Source organism: Thamnophis elegans, chromosome 1 (assembly GCF_009769535.1).
Source record: "Thamnophis elegans isolate rThaEle1 chromosome 1, rThaEle1.pri, whole genome shotgun sequence".
NCBI classification, from domain to species: domain Eukaryota; kingdom Metazoa; phylum Chordata; class Lepidosauria; order Squamata; family Colubridae; genus Thamnophis; species Thamnophis elegans.
In genome coordinates, this window is record NC_045541.1 from 19,172,999 (window position 1) to 19,199,998 (window position 27,000).

Sequence of the window (27,000 nt, forward strand, 5' to 3'; positions counted from 1 at the left end):
AACTGGATGCAGTATTCCAAGTGTGGTCTTCTCAAAGCAATATATAATGGTACTAACACTTCGCATGATCTTGATACTGTTCCTCTGCTGAGGCAGCCTAGGACTGCATTGGCTTTTTTTTGGCAAGGATGTTGGAAGAGGCAGAACAAAAAGGAAGTGCCAAAGAAGGACAAAAGCTGCAGTTTACTGGTGCTTATTGACAGTGAACTAATGATGATAATCTCATGAGTGCTGCAAGGGAATTACAGTCTTGTGATCTGGAACGAGCCCAGTGCTGCCTTCTTACCCGAAAAGAATTCAAAACTACGTCTGCTACAGTGGTGGGTTGCTCATCCCGTTCCAACCGGTACGGTTGGAACGGGGCTGGCGGCATCCTTGTGCATGCGTGCAGTTCACACATGCGTCTTAGCGCCTGCGCGATGCTCCAGCTGCTTGTGGAGAACCGCACAGGCGCTGTGTGTGCCATGCGCCTGCGTGGAAGCGCAGAAGCCTTCAAAGACCGGTAGGGAGTGTGGGCGGGCGGGGTGGGCTTTTCGCTGTTCCCGGTAGTTACTTACTTCCGGGTTCGCCGACCAACCGGTTCGCGGGGACCGCCGCGAACCAGTTGAAACCCACCCCTGGTCTGCTACAAGCCCAGGCTTAGGTCTTGATTACTGCAGAAGAAAATGTAAAAAAGTTTGAGACAAGAGTTTCTAGACTGCAAAGTGGCAGAGTCTGTCGGAATTCTACATCTTATGGGTCATCTGTCAGAGAGCTGCCAGGAGCTCCTGCCCTGAGCTAGGTGGCCTTTAAAGTCTCTTTTAATTCTATGATTCTGCAGTTTGTTTTTGACTTAGCATGATGAGCAAACTCATTATGGCTTACTACTATGCAAGAGTGTTCAGCCAAATAAATAAATGGGTCCGGAGGGTGTAATTGCAAATATGCAATGCCTCACCCCTTTGTACTTGTGTCTATGTATCTGCCTCCTTCCTCTGTTCCCCAAAATCTGGTCCCCCTTAAACATTACCAGAAACCTCTTTTATTGCCCTTACAAGGGATATTGTGCTTTCACTGAATGTGACAAGGCTAATAGGTTTGCACAATACACTTCAACAGAACACAAAAACTGAGTCAGCAGGAGGATAAGAGAGGATTAGTTTTCTCCCCAAATAGCCTCAGGCTTGTTTTAGTTTAAACTGTTTCCCCCTGCTCAGCTGTGTCACGTGAACCTGGAAAAAAGAGGTAATGCAAGATTCAGTCTCCTTCTAGGGACAAGGGCCTAAAATTTGAAATAAGGTGGGGGTGGGTGGGTGGGTGGAGGGCATCTGGCTTTGCTTTTCACTCCTACGCAGGAGGAAGGTGAAACGGAAAGGGACTGGAGATGGCTAAGCCTACCATCACCATATCCAGTGTCTCTAACTCCACTTGAGCCACGGCAGCACATTCCCTCCCTCTCTCCCAAACTTTTTAAGGGTCTGAGATCTCAGCCAAGATGGCTGCTTCCTTTTTAATAGACAGAGGTCTGTTTCTGTCCCCCCCCTCCCGCCCCCGCCACATTAATGCCTAAGTATTCTCTGCAGGACAAGCAGATTTGTGTCCAAGTGTGCAAATATAGTTAGGAGTTTCAATAAGGAATCAAATGCTGCTAATTGCCCCCATCAGGCTGGCTACTTCATATATTGCCTTGCAGAGTATTACAAAACATGTTGGGCAAGTGTAATACATTCTTCTCCTGTTCAGTATCTTTATTTTTTCTGGACATGTCACAGATGCTTGATCTGAAGCTTGCATCTGCTGAAACCGTCTGCTTTGGGAATTTGGCTTCTAATAGCGTGCCTTCCTGCACCAAATAAGTATTTTATTTATTTGGCTGAAGCGACAAGTCTTCCTTCCTGGATTTCGTGACTGATGATCTTTGACTGGAAGTATAAAAGATCCTTGGAACAACTATGGTAGCATTTTGGTTAGTTCTTTGATTTCTAGGAAAAGGATCAAACCTTCCTCGGGAAATTTTAAATTCATTATATCCAGGTAATGTTTCTATAGCATTAGGTTTAGGCCAAAGAGCCCATTTCTAGTTCTGAGATCATTCTAAAAAAACAACAACGGCTGATGTGTGATGGCTGAGGGACTGTAGGAAGTTATCACTCAGCGCTCTCCCAGAAAAATGAAATATCCTAGGAAATATTGAAAAGGCAGAATATTTCTCTGGATATGAAAAGAAAGAAACATGTTTTAAAAGACAGAATAGTTGCCTGTAGCTTCCTGCTCATCCCCACTGTTAATGGGCCATTAAGGCCAAGCTAGTCCCTTTTACATAATAAAGACTTCTCCACTGCAGCCCCAGGGGCTGTTGCCTTTGTTACATTTGTGTATATTTATCAGCACAAATACTACACAAGTGTAACAAAGGCAACAGTAAAATATTGGGCTTTCTTTCTGGATGGTCTCTTGTGACAAGCCGATGGACAGAGAATGGAAGCAGTTAGCTTCCTCCCATAATTGGGGCATACCAGGGGTTGTGACTTTAAATATATACCTTTCTCCCTGGCTCAGCTGATAACGGATCAGAGCCTGTGGCTTAGTGGTTAAAACATTTGCCTAAAAAAAACAAAAAACCCCACAAATATAACAAAGGCAACAGTAAAAATATTGGGTTTCTGTCGTGATGGACTCTTGTGACGAGCCGATTGACAGATGATGGAAGCAGTTAGCTTCCTCCCATAATTGGGGCAGTTAGCTTCCTCCCATAATTGGGGCTTACCAGGGGTTGTAAAAATTTAATGTATGTATGTATGTATGTATGTATGTATGTATGTATGTATGTGTATATGTATGTGTATGTATGTGTATGTATATGTATGTATATGTATGTATATGTATGTATATGTATATGTATATGTATATGTATATATGTATATGTATATGTATATGTATATGTATATGTATATGTATGTATGTATGTATATATATATGAGGAAGGTGGGAGAGGGAGTGTAAGGACATTGAAGGAGTATCTGTAGTGGCATGAGCATTGTGCATACGTATGTCTGTGAGAGATAATCTGCAAGATGGCAGTTCAACTCATCAATGTCACATGCACTAGAGGCAATTTTGATCATGAGGTTTTGTCCTTCATTTTGCAGATTTTGATCTCCTCCCCCCTCCAACAGATGGCCAGATAGGTGTCTCTGATACCTGGATTCACCACTCTTCTTCAAAATGAAAGACCAGGCATCCATTTTGGACCCATTTGATTCATCAACCAGAAGAATTTTGAATTTTTTGAATTTGAAAGTTTATTTATAGGCCGCCCTTTTCCCTGGGGGGACTCAGGGCGGCTTACAACAAATACCTAAGTTATTCTCCTTGTGTTTATTTCCCAGATAGGTTGCAAAATGAAAATATATCACTGCATGTAACAGCTACCATCATATTTAATGGTTGTATCACTTTATGATGGTATCATAAATAGATATTTGTTGTGGCCCAGCAGGAGCCGTTGGAGCTGCCACCAGACTCCGACAGTGAGGGGCCCAATGAGTCGGCTCTGGAGGATCCTGGACAGGGTTCCGACTCCGAGCAGGGCGCAGAGAGGCTGGTTGGCCACCTGGAGGCGCCTGAGCCTTGGACCAGTGGGGAGGAGACAAGGGAGTGTGATCCTGACGTCAGCAGTGAGTTGTTCCTGGATGCCCGGCACCGGAGAGCTAATAGGTGTAAGGAACAGTTGCGCAGTTACAGGAGGTAATTGCACTCAGCTGCTGGTAATTAGGCTCCTCTCCAGACTATAAAAGGACTGCTTGTGCACACACCCTTTTTGCAGAAGTCAACACATTAACGAATGTTGGAGAACAGTATTGTGAGCCTGGCAGGCTGGATTGCTGCCACAGCTTATCTGTGTTGGATTGCTGCCAAGGCTTATCTGTGCTGTTTTGCTGCCAAGGACCTGTCTGCCTGTTAATAAATTCCGTAAAGTATCTTTGACTCGGAGTGTCTTGGTGTGGGACGAGGGGGGTCAGAAGAGATATTTATGGTGAAACCACATTTGAAATGCTGCGCAGAATTTATAATACGAGTATTCAAAGTGTTTCATATAAGAACTGTGTACAGATCTGGTTTAAACCTTTTTTGCTGGAACTAATAGATCTGTTTATTTCTGGACTGGTGAAATCCGAGGAAGGGAACAGGGTCCTTTAGCTCCTTAAGATGGCTGAAAGGACATGTTTGGTGACTAATGCCACTTTTAGGGAGGGTAAAATGCCACTGCCCTTGAAGGTGGTGGTGTGCCCTCTTGAAATCCAGCCATGTTGAGCAACTTCCATGTAGGCTCCAACTTTCCCTTTTTAGGAGAGGGTAGTAGTATGGAATCAGAGTTTCAATGTCTGCTCCACAAATACTTGGGGCGAGGTCTTTGAGAAACTAAGGGCAGTGGATGGATGGATGGAGTTCAGACAAAGCTCATTTTCCATCACTGGATGCTTGGAATTTTGAAAAGAAGCAACACAGTTAAGAACGTATTCAGGAAAAATTTTTTTGACAAACATTAAATACCACAATCCTGAAATAGAGTTTAATTTATCATAAACTCTGGTTTACAATACAATCATGGAGTGAGACATGAACTTTTGTCAGTCACAGTGTGTAGCTCTGTATCTGTTCTGTTTAAAAGGGATAAAAAGAATAGCGTTCTTTATTTGTAAATTTTACAACTGATTTTAAAACAGAATTGCCATTCGCACACCAAACATTTATAAAGGTCCTCTTTGTAATACATAGAAGTACAGGCACCCAGGAACAGGTATGGTTTATATTTTTTCTCCAGACAAGTTGTTTTAGCTTTTGTGCCTTCACATATATTTGACTCCCATTACTGTAGCCAATAATGGGCCCATCTCACAAATGAATTCAGGCTACTTACACGAAGACTTCTTCAAATGCAAGCCCAATTAATCAAATGTTTATTCTGTGTTTCTTCAATTGCTTATTTTTCTTCCAGTCTAGTATCCAAAAGTATGACTACATACTTAAACATTCAAGAATACAGGAGTGTTTTCCTACAATGTAGAATCTTTGGCCTAGATTGTATCATCAAGGAGCTCAAAGGTAGATAAGCCTAAGAGATCTTCCAAACCCTGTCATAAATCAAGCTTCCTTATTGGCAAAACCCATTCTCAGGTATACATACAGAAAATAATTTGCAAATCAATTTCTAAGAGTAAAAGTAAATGGCAGGCAGATTTTTCTCCCTCTTCCTGCAAGGTAGCATTTTAAAATATTTGTTTACATTACTGAATCCTGTACCCCAAATAGGCTATATGAGAAACTGATGAACAAAAACATTTATCAATAGATGTAGCCATTTTATCTATTATTTTCTATTACAGACCAAATCATATTCTTGTTTTGCTTTCTATTCACCAGCAATGTCTGTAACCTTAGCCTTGGAAGAAGCATATCTGGAAATTTTATAACAAGATTTGTGTTCCTAGCTCTGCTATCCTTGATTACATCTGGGTATGGATATTTCAGATTATGGAAGTACATATATCCTTCCTGATCCTTCCATATGCAGACAAATATTACACATACAAGAAGTCGGTAACAATTAGGATGTGGTCACCAATAATTGACCTCACCTTAAGGGCAGATAATCAAAAAAGCTATGTGTGAAAAGTAGTGTCCTTATCTTAAAACAATACTGCCAGTCATCTTGTGTCAATATTAAACACACTTCATTTTTAAGTAGAGAAAGGTTTTTCTCTCTCAAGTAACTAGCAAGAGAGTTGCAAGAAAAAGTGTGAGAACAAGTGATATATAGACTTTCAGAACCTGAAATAGATTTCATAATTTTATAGGTCTTGTTGGCATCAGACAAGTATTATACTGTATGGGTGTGCATCAAGGACACTGCTCTCAGTCCTTGAACAAGTCTAATGGGAATATCTCAACTAGGTTCCCAATATTACAAGCTTCACAATCAGTAAATGTTCAGAAGGCACTTGAAATATAGATTTATGTTTTATAATTCTGCTTCTTAAGACATAGGCTGGCAACAAAGCACACTGCACGCCTCAGATGCAGGTTTGACTATCCTGCTCTAAAAAAAAACAACAGAATAATTCTGTTGTGGCACAAACTGAAAAAGGTGTTCTCTGAACTGGAAAAATTCCATCCAGATATATCTTTTTATAGGCTTGCTTTTTAAAAGGTGTATCTGATTTGATGTAAAAAGCTTTAAGCTTAAGTTCTTCTATAGTTGCTTACCTGGAAGTAAATTTTGCTGAAATCAATAAATTTCCATGCCAATATTATCTCACTGTTGCTTCAAGAGGCCACGATGGGTAACCCCTCTGTTCATTAATGTTCTTAGATATATCATTACAATCTGCAGAAGGAAACTCTTTAGCCTGGGATGAAAAACCAAACTGCTTTAGCTTGCAACACTGTGTATGTACTGCCAGCTGCTGAATCGAGTTCTCTGTATGACCCTAGAGATGACGTCATGGCTCTTTGAGCACTTACAGTGGAGTTCCACAAAATGTTCCACCAATCCAAGCATGGCTTTCTCTTAACTGCCATGCACTGGAATCTTCATGCAGTTGTTTGTGATGATCTGAGTGCTCTTCAACATAGTCTAGAGGTTGGGGTAACTCATATTCTACACAAAGAGGGTTGAATGTTAAAGGGAATTGATCATTCCTAGATCTTTAGCTTACTCAGTGAATCCTTGACAAAGCGCACTAACAGTAAAACCTTTTCCCCCTCAGAGACAAAACCAAAGTTCAGTCTTTTTCCCTCAGAGATGAAGAGATTTGCTTAGTCTTTCTGTCTTGAAGAAAAGACTATTCACCTGCCATCTTATTGAGGATCTTTTTTCAACACAGGAAAAGATGATTCTCTAGAGTACGATTGGAAGGTGGAAAGAAAAAAGGGGAAAAAATCAACCCAATACCCATCATGTCCCATGTCCATAATCAAAGAAGAACAGCCTTCCTGAGATGCAGTTAGGGTACCAAACTGATTGCCGGAGTTGACGTCTCTGATACTAAATGTACACTTTGGATGATTCAGAACATGTTCCTTAATAGTCGTAGAAGATTCCCATGCCCAGGAATTTCAGTGCATTTCCTTTTCTTCTTGAGGAACATGATCTGATCAGGCCACTGCTGCAGATTCACTTTGATTTGAATTCACTTCTTAAGTTAAAGTTCATCCTGGTTTTCAAAAAAGGGAGGAAAAGAAGAGAAAAGATGATTGAGTAAAATTATTGCATTCACAGTCTCAGAAACCCAGCTTTCTTCTCTCCTACCTACTACTGGAACATCAACTATGCTACAACTTAAAGAGAGGAAAACTCTTTTCTTTATTAACTTCGTTGCAATGTATTAAATATTTCCTAGTTGTTCAATATCGGTCCCTTTCCTCTTTGGATTAAATCTTACGACTCTTTTTCCAGAACATACTGTTGTGTTTTTTTTGCAATGATCTCCCAGGTTTGGCAAAGGACTCCCATATCAGATTTTTGTTTACTACCACCTGTTGGGCTTCAGTTCCATTCAAAGTCAGCCTTCTTAGCTCCAACAATCTACAAATATTTGAAATGATTCAGCCTCAACCATGAAATGTTGAAATTGAAAAAAGGAAAGGAAACATAAGAATGCCATCCTTTAGAAGCAAAGTGGTTTTTTGCTCACAGGATGCATTTTTCCAGGCTTGTATTAAATGGCATTTTTTGTTTTTTGGCAATTAGTCAAACCTGGCACGCATACAGCAACTCAAATTCTAGTCACCAAGGCCAACATATTTGAAGAGCATGAAGAAGCGGTTCGTATTAGTAGTTGATCATCCAGTAAGGACACCCAAATTTCAGTGATCTGATCAAATATTCAGAAAAGCTATTCGACCTTCAGGAGCAACTACTACCGTATCTGGGCTATAAATATCCAGGAAAATCTCTTTTGTTAACATCTAATCATCACACTGATTTTTTGCAGGCCAAATGTGGCAGCTCTATCAATTTCAAAGATACTGATGGTATAAGATAATAACATTAAGGTATGTTTCTGGCAAAATATCTTATAAAGTATTGCCTGCCTTTTTTCTGGAAGACTGTTTTTTCTTCTTTTTAAGGGTTTCCACTTTCTCCATCAGTAGTTGGGCTATGACTTTTGCTTCGTGACTTTCGATCTGCTCCCCCAAAATATTTTTCTTTAAAAACAGAGCAAAAAAAAAAAAAAGAATGATCAGTTCTGCTCAAGACACATGCAAATACAGAACCAAACATATTTACAGGTGGTTTAATAGTAATGTTTAGTGTTGCTTATGAAGGAAATATCTATGTAGGCTTGATACTGTTGTCTTTGGAAGGACAAAGTGATACGTATAAATAAAGAATAGCTTAATATTTGGGCTGTTGGTCTGAGCTCCAAGCTTGGCAATTTGGTTGCAAACATTTTGTCACCATTCGAGGAGACATCGTCAGTGTGCTTTGTGCTCATCTGTCAGAGCACTGGCTTTTTTATGTGATGCAAATTAGTGTGGATGTTGTTTGTTTGGCTACTTCTGAGCCATGGTAGTGAAACAAACAATATCCACACTAATTTGCATCACTCTGACAGACGAGCACAATTCTAAGTGCACTGACAATCTCCTCAAATGGTGACAAAACGTTTGCAACCAAATTTCCAAGCTCGAAGCTCAGCCCAACTACCAATCCGAGCTACTTATATTCAAATACATTTCATAGCTTAATATCATGTTTCCCTGAAAATACGACATGTCCTTATAATACAGCCATGCCACATTTTTCTTGTGGGCAAAAATATAACACCCCGCCCCCTGCATATAAGCCTCCCGGACAACCCCCCACCTCCGGCCAGGCAGAGCGCCGCTCATCAACCTAGCAGTATCCCGAAGGTGCCAAGCCGCGGGAACCTGGGTGGCGGGCAAAGGTGATCGCATTGCTTGGTGCCTTTGGGATACCGCTAGGTTGATGAGCAACGCAGTGCCCAGCTGAAGAGGGGGGTTGCCGGGCGGCTGCTCTCTTGTGTGCGGGCTCCCAAAGAGCCAGGCACAGCCTCATGGGCGAATGGCTGTGTTGCGCTGTCGCAGCAGTGCAACACAACAGCCATGAAGCGACCATGTTCATGAGTAGTCACCTGGCAAACCCCCTTTGCAGCCGGGCACAGCACCATTCACTGACTTAGGGGTATCGCCAAGCCGCATGAGCACCTGTTTGCCGCCGTCCGACTCCTGCAGGTGGCTCCTTCGAAATGGCAGTAAATGGCGCTTTGCATGCCTGGAGGGGGGGGTTGCGTAAGCGGCTGTTCCGCTCTCGCTCATGCACCTGCCAGCCTCAGGATGCATGGCCCAGCTCTCATTACGGAGCCAGGGCACCTCCGCCGCCATGGCCATCCCAGCGTGGCTTTTTCCGCTACTTCCAACTTGAGTCTTTCAGCAGTGGGCGCTCTGGGCGCACGCTTTATGGTTGTACACTCTGCAGGCAGCTGGCCCACAACCATAGAGCATGCGCCCAGAGCAGCCACTGCCGAAAGACTCGGGTTGGAAGCCACAGAAAAAGCCAGGCTGGGATGGCGGCGGCGGCGGTGGAGGTGCCCTGACTCCATAATGAGAGCTGGGCCGTGCATCTTGAGGCTGGGAGGTGGGTGAGCGAGAGCGGAACAGCAGCTCGCATAACCCCCCTCTCCAGCCATGCAGAGCACCATTCACTGGCATTTGGAAGGCGCCAAGCCATGGGAGCCGGGCGGTGGCGAACAGGCGCAACTCAGCCATTCACCCATGAGGCTGTGCCCAGCTCTTTGGGAGTCCAGTTGCAAGAGAGCAGCGCCCGGCAACCCCAAAACAATAAACCCCCCATAATAAAGCCCAAGCCATATTTTGTAGGTAAAAAGAAAATAAGACCCTGTCGTATTTTTGGGGAAACACAGTATTGAGAGATCAGGAGTAAAAATCCCCCCTCCCCAACCTCTTTTTGGCTTATAATACTTAAAAGGTGAGTTTATAATCAGTGAGTGGGGCTTTGCATGACCAGGTACATTTTATTGGATGCATTTCTAAAATAGCACAAGACTTTTTGGAACAGATATTAATCTAGACATATGTATTTTCTGAAAACACTTGTAAATGCCCACCCTATATCTATAACTTAGCAAACCATGGCTTATTAAGATAAAGAACCAGGCATCTAGTACCACATGTCTACACTGGAAAGTGGCTTTCCTGCAGGCTTTCATAAAAGAGTGACTATGGCAAGGTGGCACAGGTGTTAGCCCTCAAATATTCTAATCTGTTCCTTGCAACTGCTGATATAGATCGCTTACCTTTGTTCCTTGATAAGGATAAAATTTAACTGTGGGATAGGCTCTGATGCCAGCAGATTGACACGTATGAGCATAGGCTTGGCAGTCAACTTTGCCAGCTTTCACTTTTCCTTTAACAGTCTTTTAAAACGGGAAAAAAAGAAAAGGAGCTGCATGTTAAAGTCCATCAGGTTAACAATTAGTTTTACTACTAAACAATTAGGTGATAGCAGATACCTTGTCATTCATTCATTCATTCATTCATTCATTCATTCATTCATTCATTCATTCATGCTTTTATAACACTCCAGTCTCATAACTTTATGTAGTTAATGCTTCTGTCATCCCAAATAACTGATTTCCTAACTAATCGGTTCTCAAGAGCTTCCAAATCAATGGATCTTGGTTCAGCCATTCTCAACTTTTTAGGCTGTTTCAAGGAAAGGAGAGAACTCTCATCCCACCCCAAAATGTAGTGCATTCCTCGCTTGAAGATTTGCCATAAGAGGATTTGTTTGTTTGGAATGATAAAGTAGTTCTAGCATTACTAATGCGGACATAAATCAACCAAGCAGATCCTGGGAAAGCGGCCTTTGAACTATCTATTATACAGTGAATTCCTGTGAGAAAGTCACACCCTTGTGCTTGAGCAACTGAAACTGATTTTCAAAGTTCAGGTTCAGACACTTTCTGCACCACGAACTATCCCTGCTCATGGTTGTCATCTCATTTTTTTTATCCCACCTTTTTTATATACCATATAGATTTCTGGCTATACTTATTCACAGATTAGCTGATCTTGGCTTATCTGCACATAAATACAGTAATTCAAGGTGGCAAAAATACCTCATACTCCTGACTCCTATACTCCTCCCCAACAATCCCGTGAGGTTAGTGGGGCTGAGTGACTGGTCCAAAACCACAAAACTAGCTTTCAAGGAAGGCCTAGAAGTGACAATCTTCTGGTTTCTAGGCCAGCACTTTAACCACCAAACCGAATAAGCCAATGAAGTTCCCATTATTTTTTGCCAGATGCTAATGGAGAATTTAGTTGCCATAAAAGAACTGTGCTTAGATAAGTACCGTGTTTTTTGGAGTGTAAGACGCACCTTTTCCCCTCAAAAAAGAGGGTGAAAATCTGGGTGCGTCTTATACACTGAATACAGCATTTTTTACTTCCCAAAACTCCGCTCCCTTTTCAAAAATGGCTGTGCATAATCTTCCAGAGTGCTCCTAGGGGCTGGGGAGGGCAAAAATGAGCAAAAAATGGCCCGGGTCTTGATCATTTTTGCCCCCCCCCCCAAAGCACTCTATAAGCCTTCTAAAGGCTATGCATACCTTTTGACAAAAAATGGGCCCTTTTTCATGAAAAACGGGCCATTTTGGGGAGGTCTGCAGAGTGCAAAAACTTTTTTTAAAAATTTGCCTCTTCAAAATCTCGGTCCATCTTATACTCCCCGGTGCATCTTATACTCTGAAAAATATATTATATTGTCAACATTTCTATTTCTGACATAGACTCCTTTTATAGTTTTGCTTCAACTATCATTGCCAGGTTTTGAGTTTTGAGAGATATTTGAAGTCATTGGTGCTCACTAATGACCTTAGCTAGATTGACACTACCTAAGTGTTCATTGTAATATTAGGAGCACCCACTGTGATGTTAGGAGCATCATGATGGTGCTCATCAGTGATGTTGCTCACTGTTGACGTCACCTAGTTAAGTAACGAAACATCGACACACAAATAACCAAGCATAGAGAACACTAAGGACTCCACATTTCAGCCCTGAGCTACATATATTTTCTTCTGCTGGAGACTGTATTTGAATGAGAAAAATAATGTATAGAGGTTAAAATGCTAAATATCCTGGTTGGGAGCTAATTTGGGGGTCTACATCAAGTAAATTCAATTGAACAAGTATTTTCTGATGCTGAAAAACTGTAAGAATTTACCTTTGCGAGTATCTCAAACTCTGGAGCAAAATTTTGGCAAGGGCCACACCAAGGTGCATAGAAGTCAATGACCCAATGGTCCTTTCCATTCAGAACTTTATCACTGAAGCTCTGAGATGTCAGGTCCAGAGACACTTGAGGCAGATAACTAAAGAAACAGAAGAGCCATAGGATTCCAGTGAAATCAACAATGAAGTTAGTACCTTCATGTGAAGGAGTTCAGAGAATCTCCGAGTGCAACAAACTCAATAGTCTTAAAAGCAGAGATTCATGAAAGTTGATTTAACTGCACATTCATCATCATCGAAGATTAAGAGCACCTACTGAAATACTGATCAGCCTGAGTTTCAGAAAAATGTAATATTTTACTTGATTTGAATGAAGAATTTCCTTTGATTAATTAGGATCTTAATAAAATTTTGAAGATCTCCAACAATTTAAACGCTGAATCAATTCCAAAAGTTTACTCATCAAAAGAAGTAGGGTAGGCCAGAATTTCTGGTTTTAGAAATGCATTATACAGTTGCCTACAATATAGTATGAAAAGCATTGCTATAATCATTGCTATAAGCTCCCACATTTCTAAGAACTCTTCATCAGGCAAACTGATATTTTTTAAGCAAACAAAAAAAAAGTTTGATCGAGTTGTGAACAAAGTAGAGCTAAGCAACTCACCCAAGTGCCCATTTTCGCAATGAATAGGCATCTCGATGCCAGCCATTGTAGCTACTGTTGAAAGATATATAAAAACCAAAGTTACCTTTCTACTAAAAGATTCAGTTTTGAGAAGCGCTGCATAAAAATATCCTTGGGTACTTGAGACCCCGCCTGCTGCCAATTACCTCCCAAAGACCCATTAGATCACACAGGGTTGGCCTCCTCCAGGTTCCGTCTACCAGCCAATGCCATCTGGCTACTACCCGGGGAGGGCCTTCTCTGTGGCAGCTCCGGCCCTTTGGAACGAACTCCCCGCAGAGATTCGGACCCTCACCTCTCTCCAGGCCTTCCGAAAAGCTGTTAAAATCTGGCTGTGTCGGCAGGCCTGGGGTTGATGAGCTCCCTTCCCCTCTCGACCTGTGTGGCTGTTGGCTATTTTAAATGCTTGTATTGTACTTTTGTGTTCCCTTTCCCCCTTGAGTTGTTCGCCGCCCTGAGTCCCGCTGGGAATAGGGCGGCATATAAATAAAACAAATCTCAATCTCAATCTCCTTACCCTGAATCTGATTAATTGTGTGCCCTCATCTGGTGTTTCATACAGCAGTCATTCCATATAGGTGCTATTAGGATCTTTTTCACCCCCATGTATCATCTTTTAAAGTCCCTACACTAGATTCTGTCACCACATCTCAAGGGCAGGAATTCCACAAATAAGTAGCTAAATACAACTGAATAATAAAAATGGCGCAGAATAAGATTTATTACAAAGAATAACAAAGCACTACACTACATCACTGTGCTCATTTAGTTTAGTTAATGATGAGATCCACACTATGAATAGTGACCTTTGAATATAAGTTCATATTCTACACTTGCTTTTTGATAAATATTTAAAAAGAGTGATCGAAGTACTACAGATTCTATTATACAAATATTGAGCATCAGGACCTCAGAAACAAACAAAAAAAAAGATTATGGAATACATAAGGTACAAATATAGCACCTATATTCAATTCTTTAAAGGAGTTGTACACTTCCCCTGTGGCTGTGTTCTGCAGCTGCTATGCAATCCTGGAAAAAGATGCAATGATATAAGGAGTTGCAAGCAGCAGCTATATCTACATTTCCAGCCATGCCAAATTACGAATATGCTTTCAGTTATGAAATAGTACACAATTGTAATGAATAGGGTTTAATCCAAATCACTGAATTTTATATTAGACCATCATTATTTTCCCCATCTGGACAAATAAATACCGTATTTTTTGGAGTATAAGATGCACTTTTTTCCCTCAAAAAAAAAGAGGCTGAAAATCTGGGTGCGTCTTATACGCTGAATACAGCATTTTTTGCCTCCTGAAACCCCACCCCCTTCACCAAAATGGCCGTGCATAGCCTTTAGCAGCCTTGCAGAGTGCTCCAGGGGACTGGGGAGGGCAAAAATGAGTGAAAAACAGGCCGTTTCTTGCTCAATTTTGTCCCCCTACCCCCTAGGAGCACTCTACAAACCTCCTAAATCTATGTCCTTTTTTTGAAAAAAAATTGGGCCCATTTTTGGGAGGTCTGCCGAGTGCAAGAACCTTTTTTTTTAATTTGCCTCTTCAAAATGTTAGTGTGTCTTATACTCCGGTGCGTCTTGCACTCTGAAAAATATGGTACTTGCTCTGATATTCAATGCCGCACATACAATAAAATGCATACAAGCATTTTTAACTAAAGCATTTTTGCATGAATTTAGACTGGAATAAGAACAGTTGCATTACTCACTAGTGCTGATAAGAGGAAGCTGATTTTTGCGGGAACAGCCTTATTTCAGGATAGCCTTGAATATTTTCTTGATGACACAGAGAAAAATATTTTTGGCAGTCCACACTACCGACTACAATCAGTCCATTCAGCAACTAAAACAAAGGATAGGATTATTCTAGTTGAGTTGTAAAAATTGCTCCAATAAACCATCCAAACATAACTGCAATAAAAAAATATGTTTTTTTTTAAAGAAAACCTACCCAATTACCTTATTCAATAGCTTGTCCTCTGAAGAGTTTGCTAAGAGTTTCTCCCCAGGCATGTACCCAGAGCTTGAGTTAGCAAGAAAGTATAGGTAAAGGTTCCCCCGCACAAGTGTGAGAGTCGTTTGGGGGACGTGCTCATCTCCGTTTTTAAGCCGAAGAGTCAGCACTGACTGAACACCTCTCCGTGGTCATGCGGCTGGCATGACTAAATGCCAAAGGTGTACGCTGTTACCTTCCCACCAAATCGGTCCCTATTTTTCTACTTGCATTTTTACATGCTTTCAAAGTGCTAGGTTGGCAGAAGCTGGGACAAGTAACAGGAGCTCACTCCGTTACGTGGCGCTAGGGATTCAAACCAACAAACTGCCAACCTTCTGATTGACAAGCCCAGGGTCTTAGTCATTGAGCCACCCATTTCTATACTTTCAGTATAGAAAGCATACTGGCACGAAATCTGGTAGTCTCCTTTGTCACTCATTGTCGTCCCTCTATAGATAGGTTTTTTCAACTCACTCAATTTCCCTCCACTGTAACAAGAAACAAAATCTTACTTATTTTATACAGCTTGAGTGTCGGGCAGGATAAGGGATGAAAGCAAACTCCTGAGAACACAGCAAAAAAAAAAAAGTAGCTGTCATGCATATTAGTGCACCAATTACATACATGTTAGAAAAGGACCCCAACAATCTTTATTTTTGCATGGATTTTGGTTAAGACACCACACTGGGTGTAAAAGGAAAGAATGCACACCTCTCTTTTTTTTCCAAAATGAAAAGCTCCTGAATGACATGAGCCTATGTCTTAGGTGGTGAATTGGAGTTTTTACATGTGTATAATGGTTATGGGAGGCTCAATAGCTAAGATGCTGAGCTTGTTGATCAGAAAGGTCGGCAGTTCGGCGGTTTGATTCCTTAGCACAGTGGTTCCCAAACCACTGGCTGGAGAATTCTGGGAGTTGAAGTCCACAAGTCTTAAAGTTGCCAAGTTTGGGAATCACTGCCTTAGCGCCACGTAACAGAGTGAGCTCCCATTACTTGTCCCAGCTTCTGCCAACCTAGCAGTTCGAAAGCATGTAAATAATGCAAGTAGAAAAATAGGAACCACCTTTGGTGGGAAGGTAACAGTGTTCTGTGCACATTTGGTGTTTAGTCATGCTGACCACATGACCACGGAGACGTCTTCGGACAGTGCTGGCTCTTCGGCTTTGAGCTAAGCACCACCCCATAGAGTGGGGAACGACTAGCATATATGTGCGAGGGGAACCTTAATGGTTTTGGGGATGATGGTAAACCAAACCTTTAGGATCTCGTTATGAAAACGAACTGAAGATAAAATGGTGGCAATTGGATGAACTATAGCTGATGTCCACCTAGCTAAGTTTCGCCAGTGAGTTTCTGATCCCAAATTTGCTTGTAAAAAAGTTAAGGGGGAAAAGCGATTTGGAGAGGTTTCTTTGTAGCATCTTCCTGTTCCTAAAGACAATATTTTGCAATTGCTGTCAACCAGCCAAGAGGTTATCATTTCCCCTGTGTTTGCATAAGTTAATGCTCTTTTTCTGGGTTTCATTTCTCTGACATTCCATGCCACGAATAGCAATGCATTATTCAAAATAACTGAGTAATTTAAACAGACCAGAGCCATAAATCAAGATATGGAATTTCAATAACTTCAAAAGAAAAGCATAACTCTATTCAATGTCTATTTTCACTGCACTTAAAAATCTGTTGCACTATTCCAAGGAATTCAAACTATGGAATTAATTGCTGTGGAATATCAGTGTCCGCTACAAAAAAATGCAACTGATAGGAACAAGCAGGTAACCCGGCCCCTGTTTATGTTCAAGTCTACTATCGATTACATACCCTTTTCTGCCTGTTTTTTTAGTAAGGGAAGAAAATACTGAATGAACTACGTCAGTAGTTGTCATGGCAAGCTTAAATTCAGATGAAGAAACCAACATTGAGTGGCCAGTTCCAGAATTGCTGGACTAACGGCTGTCTGAGGCGTTTCAGAGGAAGCAGGGCTGTATAGGAAAACCAGCAGGCACAGCTGCTGCCAGTCTCTGAAGATTAGGACCCCAGGTTACCGTGATTGACCCCTCCAATACAAGGGCTCGGCGTGTGGAGAGCAGAGTAGAGAAAGGAACATTACCCTTCCAAATGTGCAACACTTGGGTTGTTTTATTTAAGAGCAGCATGCTCAGGTCTCTCTGTTGGCAACATTTTATTTACTCTGACTGTGTGGGACTTGACTCCCAATTTGAATAGAATGGCTTGTCTTCAGAAGTTGTGACTGCTCCATCACTGGAGGCCTTTAAGAAGAGACAGGACAGACACTTGTCTGAAATGGTATAGGGCAGAGGTCGGCAAACCTATGGCTCTGGAGCCGCATGTGGCTCTTTCATCCCTCTGCTGCAGCTCCCTGTCCCTCCCAGCAATTGATAGGGCTTTCAGTTAGGACAGGTAGAGGAAAAACAATGCCGCACTAGGAGGAGACTCTATGGTGGGGGAACCAGACTTCCAGTCGGCGCCAAAATTGAATGGGGAGCTTCCGGTTAGGACCTTTGTGGCTCTTTTGAGTGTTTAAGGTTGACGACCCCTGGTATAGGGTATTCTGCTTCAGTAGAGGGTTGGGCTAGAAGACGTCTAAGGTCCCTTCCACCTCTGTTATACTGTCTTTGAGCTTGGACCCAGAACCGGCTGATGAACCTTTTACAACTCTTGGACTTCATCATTTGATCACTCTTGTACCCGCTCTTTTGGACTGGAATTTTAAGGCAAGTTTTTGGGGACCTGTTTCCTCTGCTCTGAGTATGTGTGCAGCTGCCCTTGCATTTCCTTTTCTTCTTGTTTATTTATTTCCCAGATATATCAGTACAGTTTGCAACCGCCTCTTTAAGGGTTTGTGTATGCTTGCCCTGGAATAGGACAGGAGTGTTCTGACCTAGGCTTCTCCAAAAAGCACGAGGCAGAGTCCTGGTCCCGACAAAACCCCTTTTATTAAATAAATGTGAATTCTCATTCACATACAGCAAGGCCTGGCAAACAGTCTTTTCAAAGGAATATTTATGACTACAGACCTTATCTATCTTGGAAAGCTGCCATGTAAGTATTTTTCAAATGAGGTGCTGTGCAAGGAAAGACTGGGCACAGAGTGTCTGAGATTCACGGACAGATCTTCAGACTCCTGAAATGAATCTAACAACCGAATGAATGGTTTCCTGCAAAAGCCCACTCCCCTTTTATTTCCTATGGGAGGAGCCAATCACCTTCCACCTGTGACTTTACTTCCAAGTCTAACCTGATTCCTGAGTTGTTCTTTTCTTATGGCAGCTCTGCCCATGCGCACACCGGGAACAGGCTTTAGCTGTTCCTCTGCCTCACTGCTGTCTAGCTCCGTAGGCATCTGATCACTGCCAGATGGCCTCAGCCCCATCTCTGCCTCCAATGCAGAGACCTCGTCCAAGCCTTCCCCAGCCTCCAGGACTGGCCCATGCTCCTCCCCTACCTCCTCACTGTCCGATTCTGCTGCCAGCTCTGCTGTCGGGTCACAAGGAGTTTGTTTATCACAGACAATAATACGTAAACACTTATGATAGACAAAGTATATTAATTGATATGGAACACTGAGGGAGTTTCCACGGATGGTATTTGGGAAAAAAAGATAACTAAAAATAAGCAAGTTTTGCTTTTACCCTTGCCATCTTCTTCCATTCTGGCATTAAAGCTTGGCAGGGACCACACCACGGAGCATAAAAATCAACCACCCAGATTTCGTTATTCTTCCTTTTCTTCACTAGCTCAGCGAAGGTATCTGGTGTTAGAGAAATCACTGATGGGTTCATAAGATCCTGAAACACAGAATGGAAAAGATTTAATGAAATTCCTTTTCAAATGTATCAACCTTCACCAACCATACCAAACAGTGCAGGGAAACACTTCCTCTGGGGGGGGATAGATAGCGCTTCTCATGACTATATCAAGGTTTAAAATTGGAAAAACTGGTGTTATACAGTTTACATTTCCTTCCTTGCAATTGCTTATTACCTTACGATTAGTTACATTTTGCTTTGATTGTTTCAAACTAAGTTATTCACTAAATATAATAATAATTAATGCTTTTAATGTACCGCGGCAACATTTTTTTTAAAAATATAAAAGTTTCATTAAATGAATTTATGATCAAAATAAATTGCCATTTTTTTCATACATATCTTACAGGCCAAAGAGTCTAATACATCCTTTAATTATTTCTGGCTTGTATACTTCAGGTTTTGTAAGATGCTAACTGGACCATAGGTGTCCTAAGTATATTTGTTTTCCTTTAAAGCTGTTGAGACTCCTATGGGATTGCAATGTGGTAGGAAATGTTAACAAATAAATAATTACCTCAATAAACTCTAAGATCTGTTCAGCTGAGTGATGTCCTCCATATTCATGTGTGTGAGACTGATTGAATACCACAGTGGTTGGATATGCTCTAATGTTGTGCTATAAGAGAACATGAAGTAAAAGCTCTTGAGAAATGGCAGGAGTTAGGCCTCCTTTCATTCAGTACTCTGGCAGGCACTTTCTTCTGAAAACTAAACCTAAGCACCCATATTCTGTATCACTGCAATCATTTATTTAAAAAAAACAGAAGTGAACAAAACACAGGTGTCAGATGGGATCGTGACCCGACAAAAGTGCGCCTGACAACAGCGCGGTGACAAAACCGTGACGTCGATAGCGCGCCCACAAAGGTGCATCGACAAAAGACCGCTGAAAGAAGTGCCATTACGGTTAAGGTAAGGGTCGGTGAACCGGTTAAGTTAAGGGTTAAGGTAAGGGTAAGGGTTAGGGTTAGGCTTAGGTTCAGGGTTAGATTTAGGGTTAGGTTCAGGGTTAAGTTTAGGGTTAGGTTCAGGGTTAGGGTAAGGGTTTGGTTTAGGGTTAGGGTTAGGTTCAGGGTTAGGTTTAGGGTTACGCTTAGGGTTATCTTTAGGGTTAGGTTTAGAGCGCGCTTCTGTCGGCGCGCTGTTGTTGGCACGCTTCTATGTTCATTCTTCCGCGCGATTTCAAACTCACGCTTTTGTCGGCGCACTTTTGTCGATGAACCAGATGGGATTGATATTAGTGAGGTTAAAAAAAGTTTTATATTGCAATTGTCTATATTTAAGTCCCAACAAACATGGACAAGACTACCTTGCTTCCCTGAAAATAAGATCTCCTTGGATAATAAGCCCAATTGGGCTTTTGAGCACATGCGCTAAAATAAGCCCCCCCCCGAAAATAAGCTCCCCCCTGAAAATATTGCAATACAGCAGCAGCCATGAGATGACCCCGCTTTCTGCATCCTGCACCTCAAAAATAATAAGACCGTCCCGAAAATAAGGCCAAGTGCTTATTTTGGGGGTCAAAAGAAAATATGACCCTGTCTTATTTTCGGGAAAACATGGTACAGGTTCAGAGTTACACATTGTAATTCAAAGAACATGATTTCAACTTCTGAGAAGTTCTTTGAACATTTTTTTTTAAGGAGGAGAATTTAACTTAAGGAAATAAACATATTTCCTGATTATTAAGACCCAAACTCCAGCTTTTAACAGTTTGCCCAGAGATATCTGTTATCTGGATATTCGCCTCTATTATAAAGTTATAATTCTTTAAAATCAGGTAAACTATTCTGCCTACATTCTATGCAATTTATTCTTAATTTTCAAGGTTTAAGGTTCATAAAGTTTAGAAGTTGTAAGATCCTCAAAGAATGAGTGTGTCTGTGCATGTGCACCCAAGCAGATATGTGTGTAGAAGACAGTCTTTCATATAAATAGAAACTTAAAAAAAGATGTAATGTCCCGATTCTCCCATCGTAATTATGTTCATACGTGTAAGTGTATGCCAGTGTAAGTGTATGCAAGTAATGTCACTTGCAACTTACCAAATTGCAAATTCCTTCATGAACCGTACAATCCAATGTCCCAAATTTTAGTTGTCCATACAAATGTTTTGATGCTTTCCTCAGTTCTGGCAATAAAGCCCGGCATGGAGGACACCACTAATATCAAAGAGAGAATGAAGAGAGAGAAAAAAATCTCCCCATCACTAGAGCACCACAATTTTTTGGTTCTTTTTTGACCAATTGTTGTTGGTAATTACTTCTGCTTACACAATCTTTCCTTAGAGTTTAACTGGGAGGAATGCACAAATCTCTTTGTGATTGTGACCATGTGATGGACTGATGGGTGCAAGGGCTGTGTTTGGGCTTTTGATGTACTGAGGGAAAACCTAGAACTCTCAAATTCAGGTTTTCCCAGACATGCCAGTATAACTACTCTAATAAAAGGGAGCTTTGAGAAGATGCCTGTCTCGGAGTTTTTTTTTTTTTTTTTTTATTTCTCATATATACATTCACAATTATATGATCTCATAACTGTTATTAATAATATGTATTTGTAACAATTTTTCTCCCCTACAGTTGACAATATAATTGAAATTGCTTTCTTACCATCCCATAAACCCATCTTATCTTACAACAATCCTACTTCTTCTTCCTTCCTTCCCTCCCTTTCTTCTCTCCTTCCCTTCCTTTCTTCTCTCCTTCTCTCCTTCCTTTCCTCCTTCCTTCCCCCTTCCTTCTCTCCTTCCTTCCCTCCTTTCTTCTCTCCTTCTCGCCTTCCTTCCCTCCTTTCTTCCCTCCCTCCTTTCCTCCCCCCTTTCTTCTCTTTCTTCTTTCCTTCCTTCCTTCCTCCTCTCCTTTCCCTTCTCTCCTTCCCCTTCCTCCCCTCTACCCTTCCCCTCTTCTTCCCTTTCCTCCCCTCTCTGTCTCGGAGTTTTTAATTGGAGTTGGGTTCTTCTGGAACGCTGGCATCAAGTCAGTTGTGACTCCTCACGAATACCTAGATATCGTATATACTCGAGTATAGGCCGACCCGAATATAAGCCGAGGCACCTAATTTTACCACAAAAAAACTGGAAAAGTTATTGACTCGAGTATAAGCCTAGGGTGGGAAATGCAGCAGCTACCGATAAATTTCAAAAATAAAAATAGATACCAATAATGCCATTGCCCATTGAATAACATATACAGCCTGCCTGTGCCCATTAAATATACAGTAGCCATTGTAAAAATTTGCTCTGCATAACAAATTATTATCACACAATACCGGTGTATTCAATGAAATACTTCACTCACCTCATGATGCTGATGTCCCGCTGTGATGATGATGTCCCGCCTCCTATGACACACGGCACAGTGATTCCTATCATTGGATCACTGTACCAGAGGAGGTGGGACATCGCTATGTGGCTGCTTGCCATAACAAGGAGGAGGTGGGACATCGTTGCAGAGCGGCAGGAGGGGGAGGAAGGGGAATCGTAAGATAGCCCTGCATTACATTAGAACGTGAGGAGGGGGGATGGTGCGGTGCACGCTGCGCGGCAAACTGACACAGAGGGAGGGGAAACTCACAGGGGCGCTGGGCCATTCACGAGCGTCACCCAGCGGCATGGCCCCGCCCCTTTTTCTCCTCCATTTTGGGCAAATTTTTCACTGACTCGAGTATAAGCCGAGGTGGCTTTTTTCAGCCCAAAAAGTGGGCTGAAAAACTAGGCTTATACTTGAGTATATACAGTATATATTCTTGCAGTTTTTATGAGAAGATTTTCAGAAGTGTCCTGCCGTTGCCTTTTCCTTACAGCTGAGAGAGAATACCTTGCCCAAGATCGCCCAGCTGGCTTTATATTAAAAGTGGGACTAGAACTCACAGTGTCCTTGATTCGACCTTGGTTACTCAACTACCACACAAAACTGGCTCTTGATGAAATACTTACAGGTGCAAAAAAATCAACAAGCCATGGTTCTTTCTCCTTGCCAGGAAAATTTTGAGGTCCAAGTGTAATGACGTGGGAATTCACGCTCTCCTTGGCAAAGGCCACTAAATCATACAGAACATTTTTCCCTTTAAAAGGAAACAAAAACAGAGATGTGGTGTAGACAGCCACCTACTGTTTGTTCAGCAAACGACAGGGAAAAGACAGATGAAGATGAGAAAGACAGCTTGAAGTAAAAGAAAAAGAACACGTGTTCTGAGGAAAGTTAATCAAGTTTGCAAGATTTTCCCAAAATGAAGTTTAAGATTTTTTTTTAAAAAGTCATAATAAATATAGCACTTCTAATGAAAGAAAGCACATGAATGCTACAAGTCAATCTGTCTAACAGAAGTATGTTTTAGAGTGCAACTCTCATCATCAATAAAAAAACAGTATCTCCAACATAGAGCTAGTTAAGGAAAGCTACAATAGATGAATGATTCAGTATTGTGAGAAAGCTTCTTTCAATCACACTGAGCTTAATTCCAACAACTTTATGGAATAATCATCCCTGAATTCTACAGCATCCTATTTTTCTTTTACTTAAAATATCAAAAATAAAATGAATTCTTTTTCTGGTGAAATTTGGGCTCAGAAAACTCCAGTACAGGGACAAACTAGGCACTGTGTTAAATTGATCAGAATCAAATCAACTTATGATAAATCTAAGGAACACCTATTAAATGGTATCCCACCTTCCACCAAATGAAAAACAGTCCTAGAAAGCTATAATCTTGAGCAGGGGCCATTTTCTCATTCAAAGGGCCACACATACCTCAAATTACTGTTTCCCTGAAAATATGACAGGCTCTTTATATTCTTTTGACCCCCACAATAAGGGCTTGGCTTTATTTTAGCGGAGATCTTATTATTTTTGAGGTGCAGGAGGCAGTGAGCGTGGTCACCTCATGGCTGCGGTGTTGCAATATTTTCGGAGAGGGCTTATTTTGGGGGGAGGGTTTATTTTAGCACATGCACTCAAAAGCCTGAATTGGCTTATTATACGGGGAGGTCTTATTTTCAGGGAAACAGGGTATTTTCCAAGCTATATTAATGCAAGCATTTTAGAGGATGACAGCAAAGGAGGAAGGAGACAATTCAGAATGGAAAAATCACCAATACAGAAACAGCTGAAAACTCTCCTAGTCATTTCTTTGCTTAACAATAGCAATATAGATGAATGTTTTAAATATGACATTTGGTTCAGGCAGATTTTTACTTTTCCACGGTGGTTAGAGTGGGCAAACCTTTTCTTTTGGAAGGCATTTTTCTTTTCTATATATCACATTTTAATATCAGAACAGAAAGACCAAAATTGTTGGCCCCTTTTCCAAGTGTTAATATATGTATGTGTGGGGCTGTGTCATTCGCTTGTAGAGAATAAATCTGAGGTTTGGGGCTGTGGCTAAGGGGTGCAACCTTTGTGACTCCAGAATTCTGAAAATGAAAAAAAATATTATGTCCTCAGCTACTCCTTGGAGGATTTCACTAGGTGTTGCAAAAGGGGAGCTGGAGAGGCAGGGAGGGCAAGCAGACAGTCCAATCCTTCCTTAAAGAAAGGGCATCAAGTACCACAACATAATAAATCAGAAATAAGCTTTCTACTCATTTTGTAGTTCGATTCCAATTTATTACAATGTCAATGGCAAGAAACTGCGAAGCTGCAGTTAAATATATCTGTAAAAAAAATTAAGCTGCCTATCCCACTTGTAAGTGTTGTAAATCTTCTATATAAAAAGTATTTACCATGGTGGATTTCATAGTTATCCATTCCCCGTCCTTTAAAAACCACTACACATGGGTCATAAACATACAGACTGTTACAAATATTAGCAGCAGTAAGGCAGTCAAATTTCCCAACCTGTGAAAGAAACAGCTATAAGTTATACGTTTAAGGCAAACTTTCCACAAAAGAAACATTCTAATTTCACTCCCATTTTTAAACCTTGTTTCCTTTCCTTCTTTGTCCGTTTTTTTCTCAATTCTTTTTTGAGTAAGAAATAATCTATCTTTCTTTCTTTCTTCTTTCTTTCTGTTTGCTAATGAGAGCACTGGTCAGTTTTGACATATTTTAGCCAACGGGCCTTAAATGCAACCAAAGCCTAGTTTTATCCTAAGCATGCCCACGCTGGTTTAATGGGCAAATCTCAAATCTTGAGACTACCTTGCAACCTCATTATATTTTCTATTATAGGAGAAAAGAAACACCCACAGCCTTCCAATATTATTGCCGTGTGCTTCCAAATCTATCCCAACTTGAAAGGAGAAAGACTATTATTTTAGATGCTGACTCAGCACATGCTCTAAATCAGAGATGTCAAACTCGCAGCCTGTGGGCTGAATGCATCATGTGCTGGCCACGCCCACCGTTTAGCGAAGGGGGAAAACATGTGATATATCACCTAACGACAACATGACGCAGCAAGTTTGATACCCCTGCTCTAAATCTTCAATGAAGGAGCAAGTAACTGCTGATGTCAGTATGGGAAAAAATGTTTAACTCAAGTCTTCCCAACTGAAGGATAGATCTTTAAGAAAAGGCCATGGGGGACCAGATGAAGGTGGGAAGCAAAAGACTAAAAGAAAGTAGCAGGAAGCTTCAAAATGATCAGAATTAGAAAAAAGAAAAAAGGCACCACATAAAACAACGTTGTCTCTTTAAATAAAAGATTATTGAGCTTCACACACTTACTTGAATATTTTCATTTTTAAGGAGAACACTTAGCTTCTTAAGGTCGTGTGTATCTGACTTGCTGTTGTTGCCAAACTGAAAGAATATTAACCACCGATGGTGGGCCACATGATCCTTGCAAAAGGGAAGGAAAAACATCTCAGACTTTTTGAAGGAAAAATATATTAAACAGAGAATAGAAAAAGAGATCAAATAGATTAGCTGATTTTTCCCAAGTATATAACACGTCAGGTTATCTGTAGTTCCCCATATTATCTATTGTATGCTTGCTTTCTCCCATTGAACATACATATAAATATGCATTTCTTCTTAACTCATGATGCAATTCTAGGGAAGTTTCTTTGTGCATGTACAAGTGAAACTCGAAAAAATAGAATATCGTGCAGAAGTTCATTTATTTCAGTAATGCAACTTAAAAGGTGAAACTAATATATAAGATAGACTCATTACATACAAAGCAAGATAGTTCAAGCCGTGATCTGTTATAATCGTGATGATTATGGCTTACAGCTCATGAAAACCCCAAATCCACCATCTCAGAAAATTAGAATATTACATGCAATCAATAAAAGAAGGATTGTACATAGAAGAATATCGGACCTCTGAAAAGTATAAGCATGCATATGTACTCAGTACTTGGTTTGGGCCCCTTTTGCAGCAATTATTCAATGCGGCATGGCATGGAAGTTACCAGCCTATGGCACTGCTGAGATGTTATGGAAGACCAGGATGCTTCAATACTGGCCTTCAGCTCTTCTGCATTGTTCGGTCTCATGTTTTTCATCTTCCTCTTGGCAATGCCCCATAGATTCTCTATGGGGTTCAGATCAGGTGGGTTTGCTGGCCAATCAAGCACAGTAATCCCACGGTCATGGAATCAGGTTTTGGTGCTTTTGGCAGTGTGGGCAGGTGCCTAGTCCTACTGGAAAATGAAGTCAGCATCCCCATAAAGCTCGTCTGCGGAAGGAAGCATGAAGTGTTCCAAAATCTCCTGGTAGACGGCTGCATTGACCCTGGACTTAATGAAACACAGTGGACCAACACCAGCAAATGACATGGCTCCCCAAATCAACACAGACTGTGGAAACTTCACACTGGACTTCAAGCATCTTGCAGTGTGTGCCTCTTCATTCTTTCTCCATACTCTGGGTCCTCGGTTTCCAAATGAGATGCAAAAGTTGCTCTCATCAGAAAAGAGGACTTTGGACCACTGAGCAACAGACCAGGTCTGTTTTTCTTTAGCCCAAGTAAGATGCTTCTGACGTTGTTTGTTGTTCAGGAGCGGCTTGACAAGAGGAATACGACATTTGAAGCCCATGTCCAGGATCTGTCTGTGTGTGGTGGCTCTTGATGCACTGACTCCAGCCTCAGTTCACTCCTTGTGAAAGTCCCCAACACTTTTGAATGGCCGTTTCCTGACAATCCTCTCCAGGCTGTGGTGATCCCTGCTGCTTGTGCACTTTTTTCTTCCACACTTTTCCCTTCCACATAACTTTCTATTAATGTGCTTTGATACAGCACTTTGGGAAT

At 41.3% G+C, this 27,000-nt stretch overlaps 1 protein-coding gene across 1 annotated transcript in view; it reads right to left on the reverse strand.

Moving 5' to 3' along the window:
- Positions 1-4,538: 4,538 nt before the first annotated feature.
- The window catches only part of DNAJC10 (DnaJ heat shock protein family (Hsp40) member C10), a 41,677-nt gene continuing 19,215 nt past the window's right edge, over positions 4,539-27,000 (reverse strand). Inside the window, exons 13-24 of the mRNA XM_032224949.1 lie at positions 25,471-25,584; positions 24,525-24,639; positions 22,740-22,867; positions 20,848-20,964; positions 19,317-19,418; positions 18,623-18,778; positions 14,681-14,814; positions 12,932-12,985; positions 12,257-12,404; positions 10,323-10,442; positions 8,077-8,190; positions 4,539-7,196 (exon numbers count right to left, since the gene is read on the reverse strand). Of these exons, the coding sequence (XP_032080840.1) occupies positions 7,185-7,196; positions 8,077-8,190; positions 10,323-10,442; positions 12,257-12,404; positions 12,932-12,985; positions 14,681-14,814; positions 18,623-18,778; positions 19,317-19,418; positions 20,848-20,964; positions 22,740-22,867; positions 24,525-24,639; positions 25,471-25,584 (1,314 nt within the window). The 3' untranslated portion in view covers positions 4,539-7,184. The remainder of the gene's footprint in view (positions 7,197-8,076; positions 8,191-10,322; positions 10,443-12,256; positions 12,405-12,931; positions 12,986-14,680; positions 14,815-18,622; positions 18,779-19,316; positions 19,419-20,847; positions 20,965-22,739; positions 22,868-24,524; positions 24,640-25,470; positions 25,585-27,000) is intronic.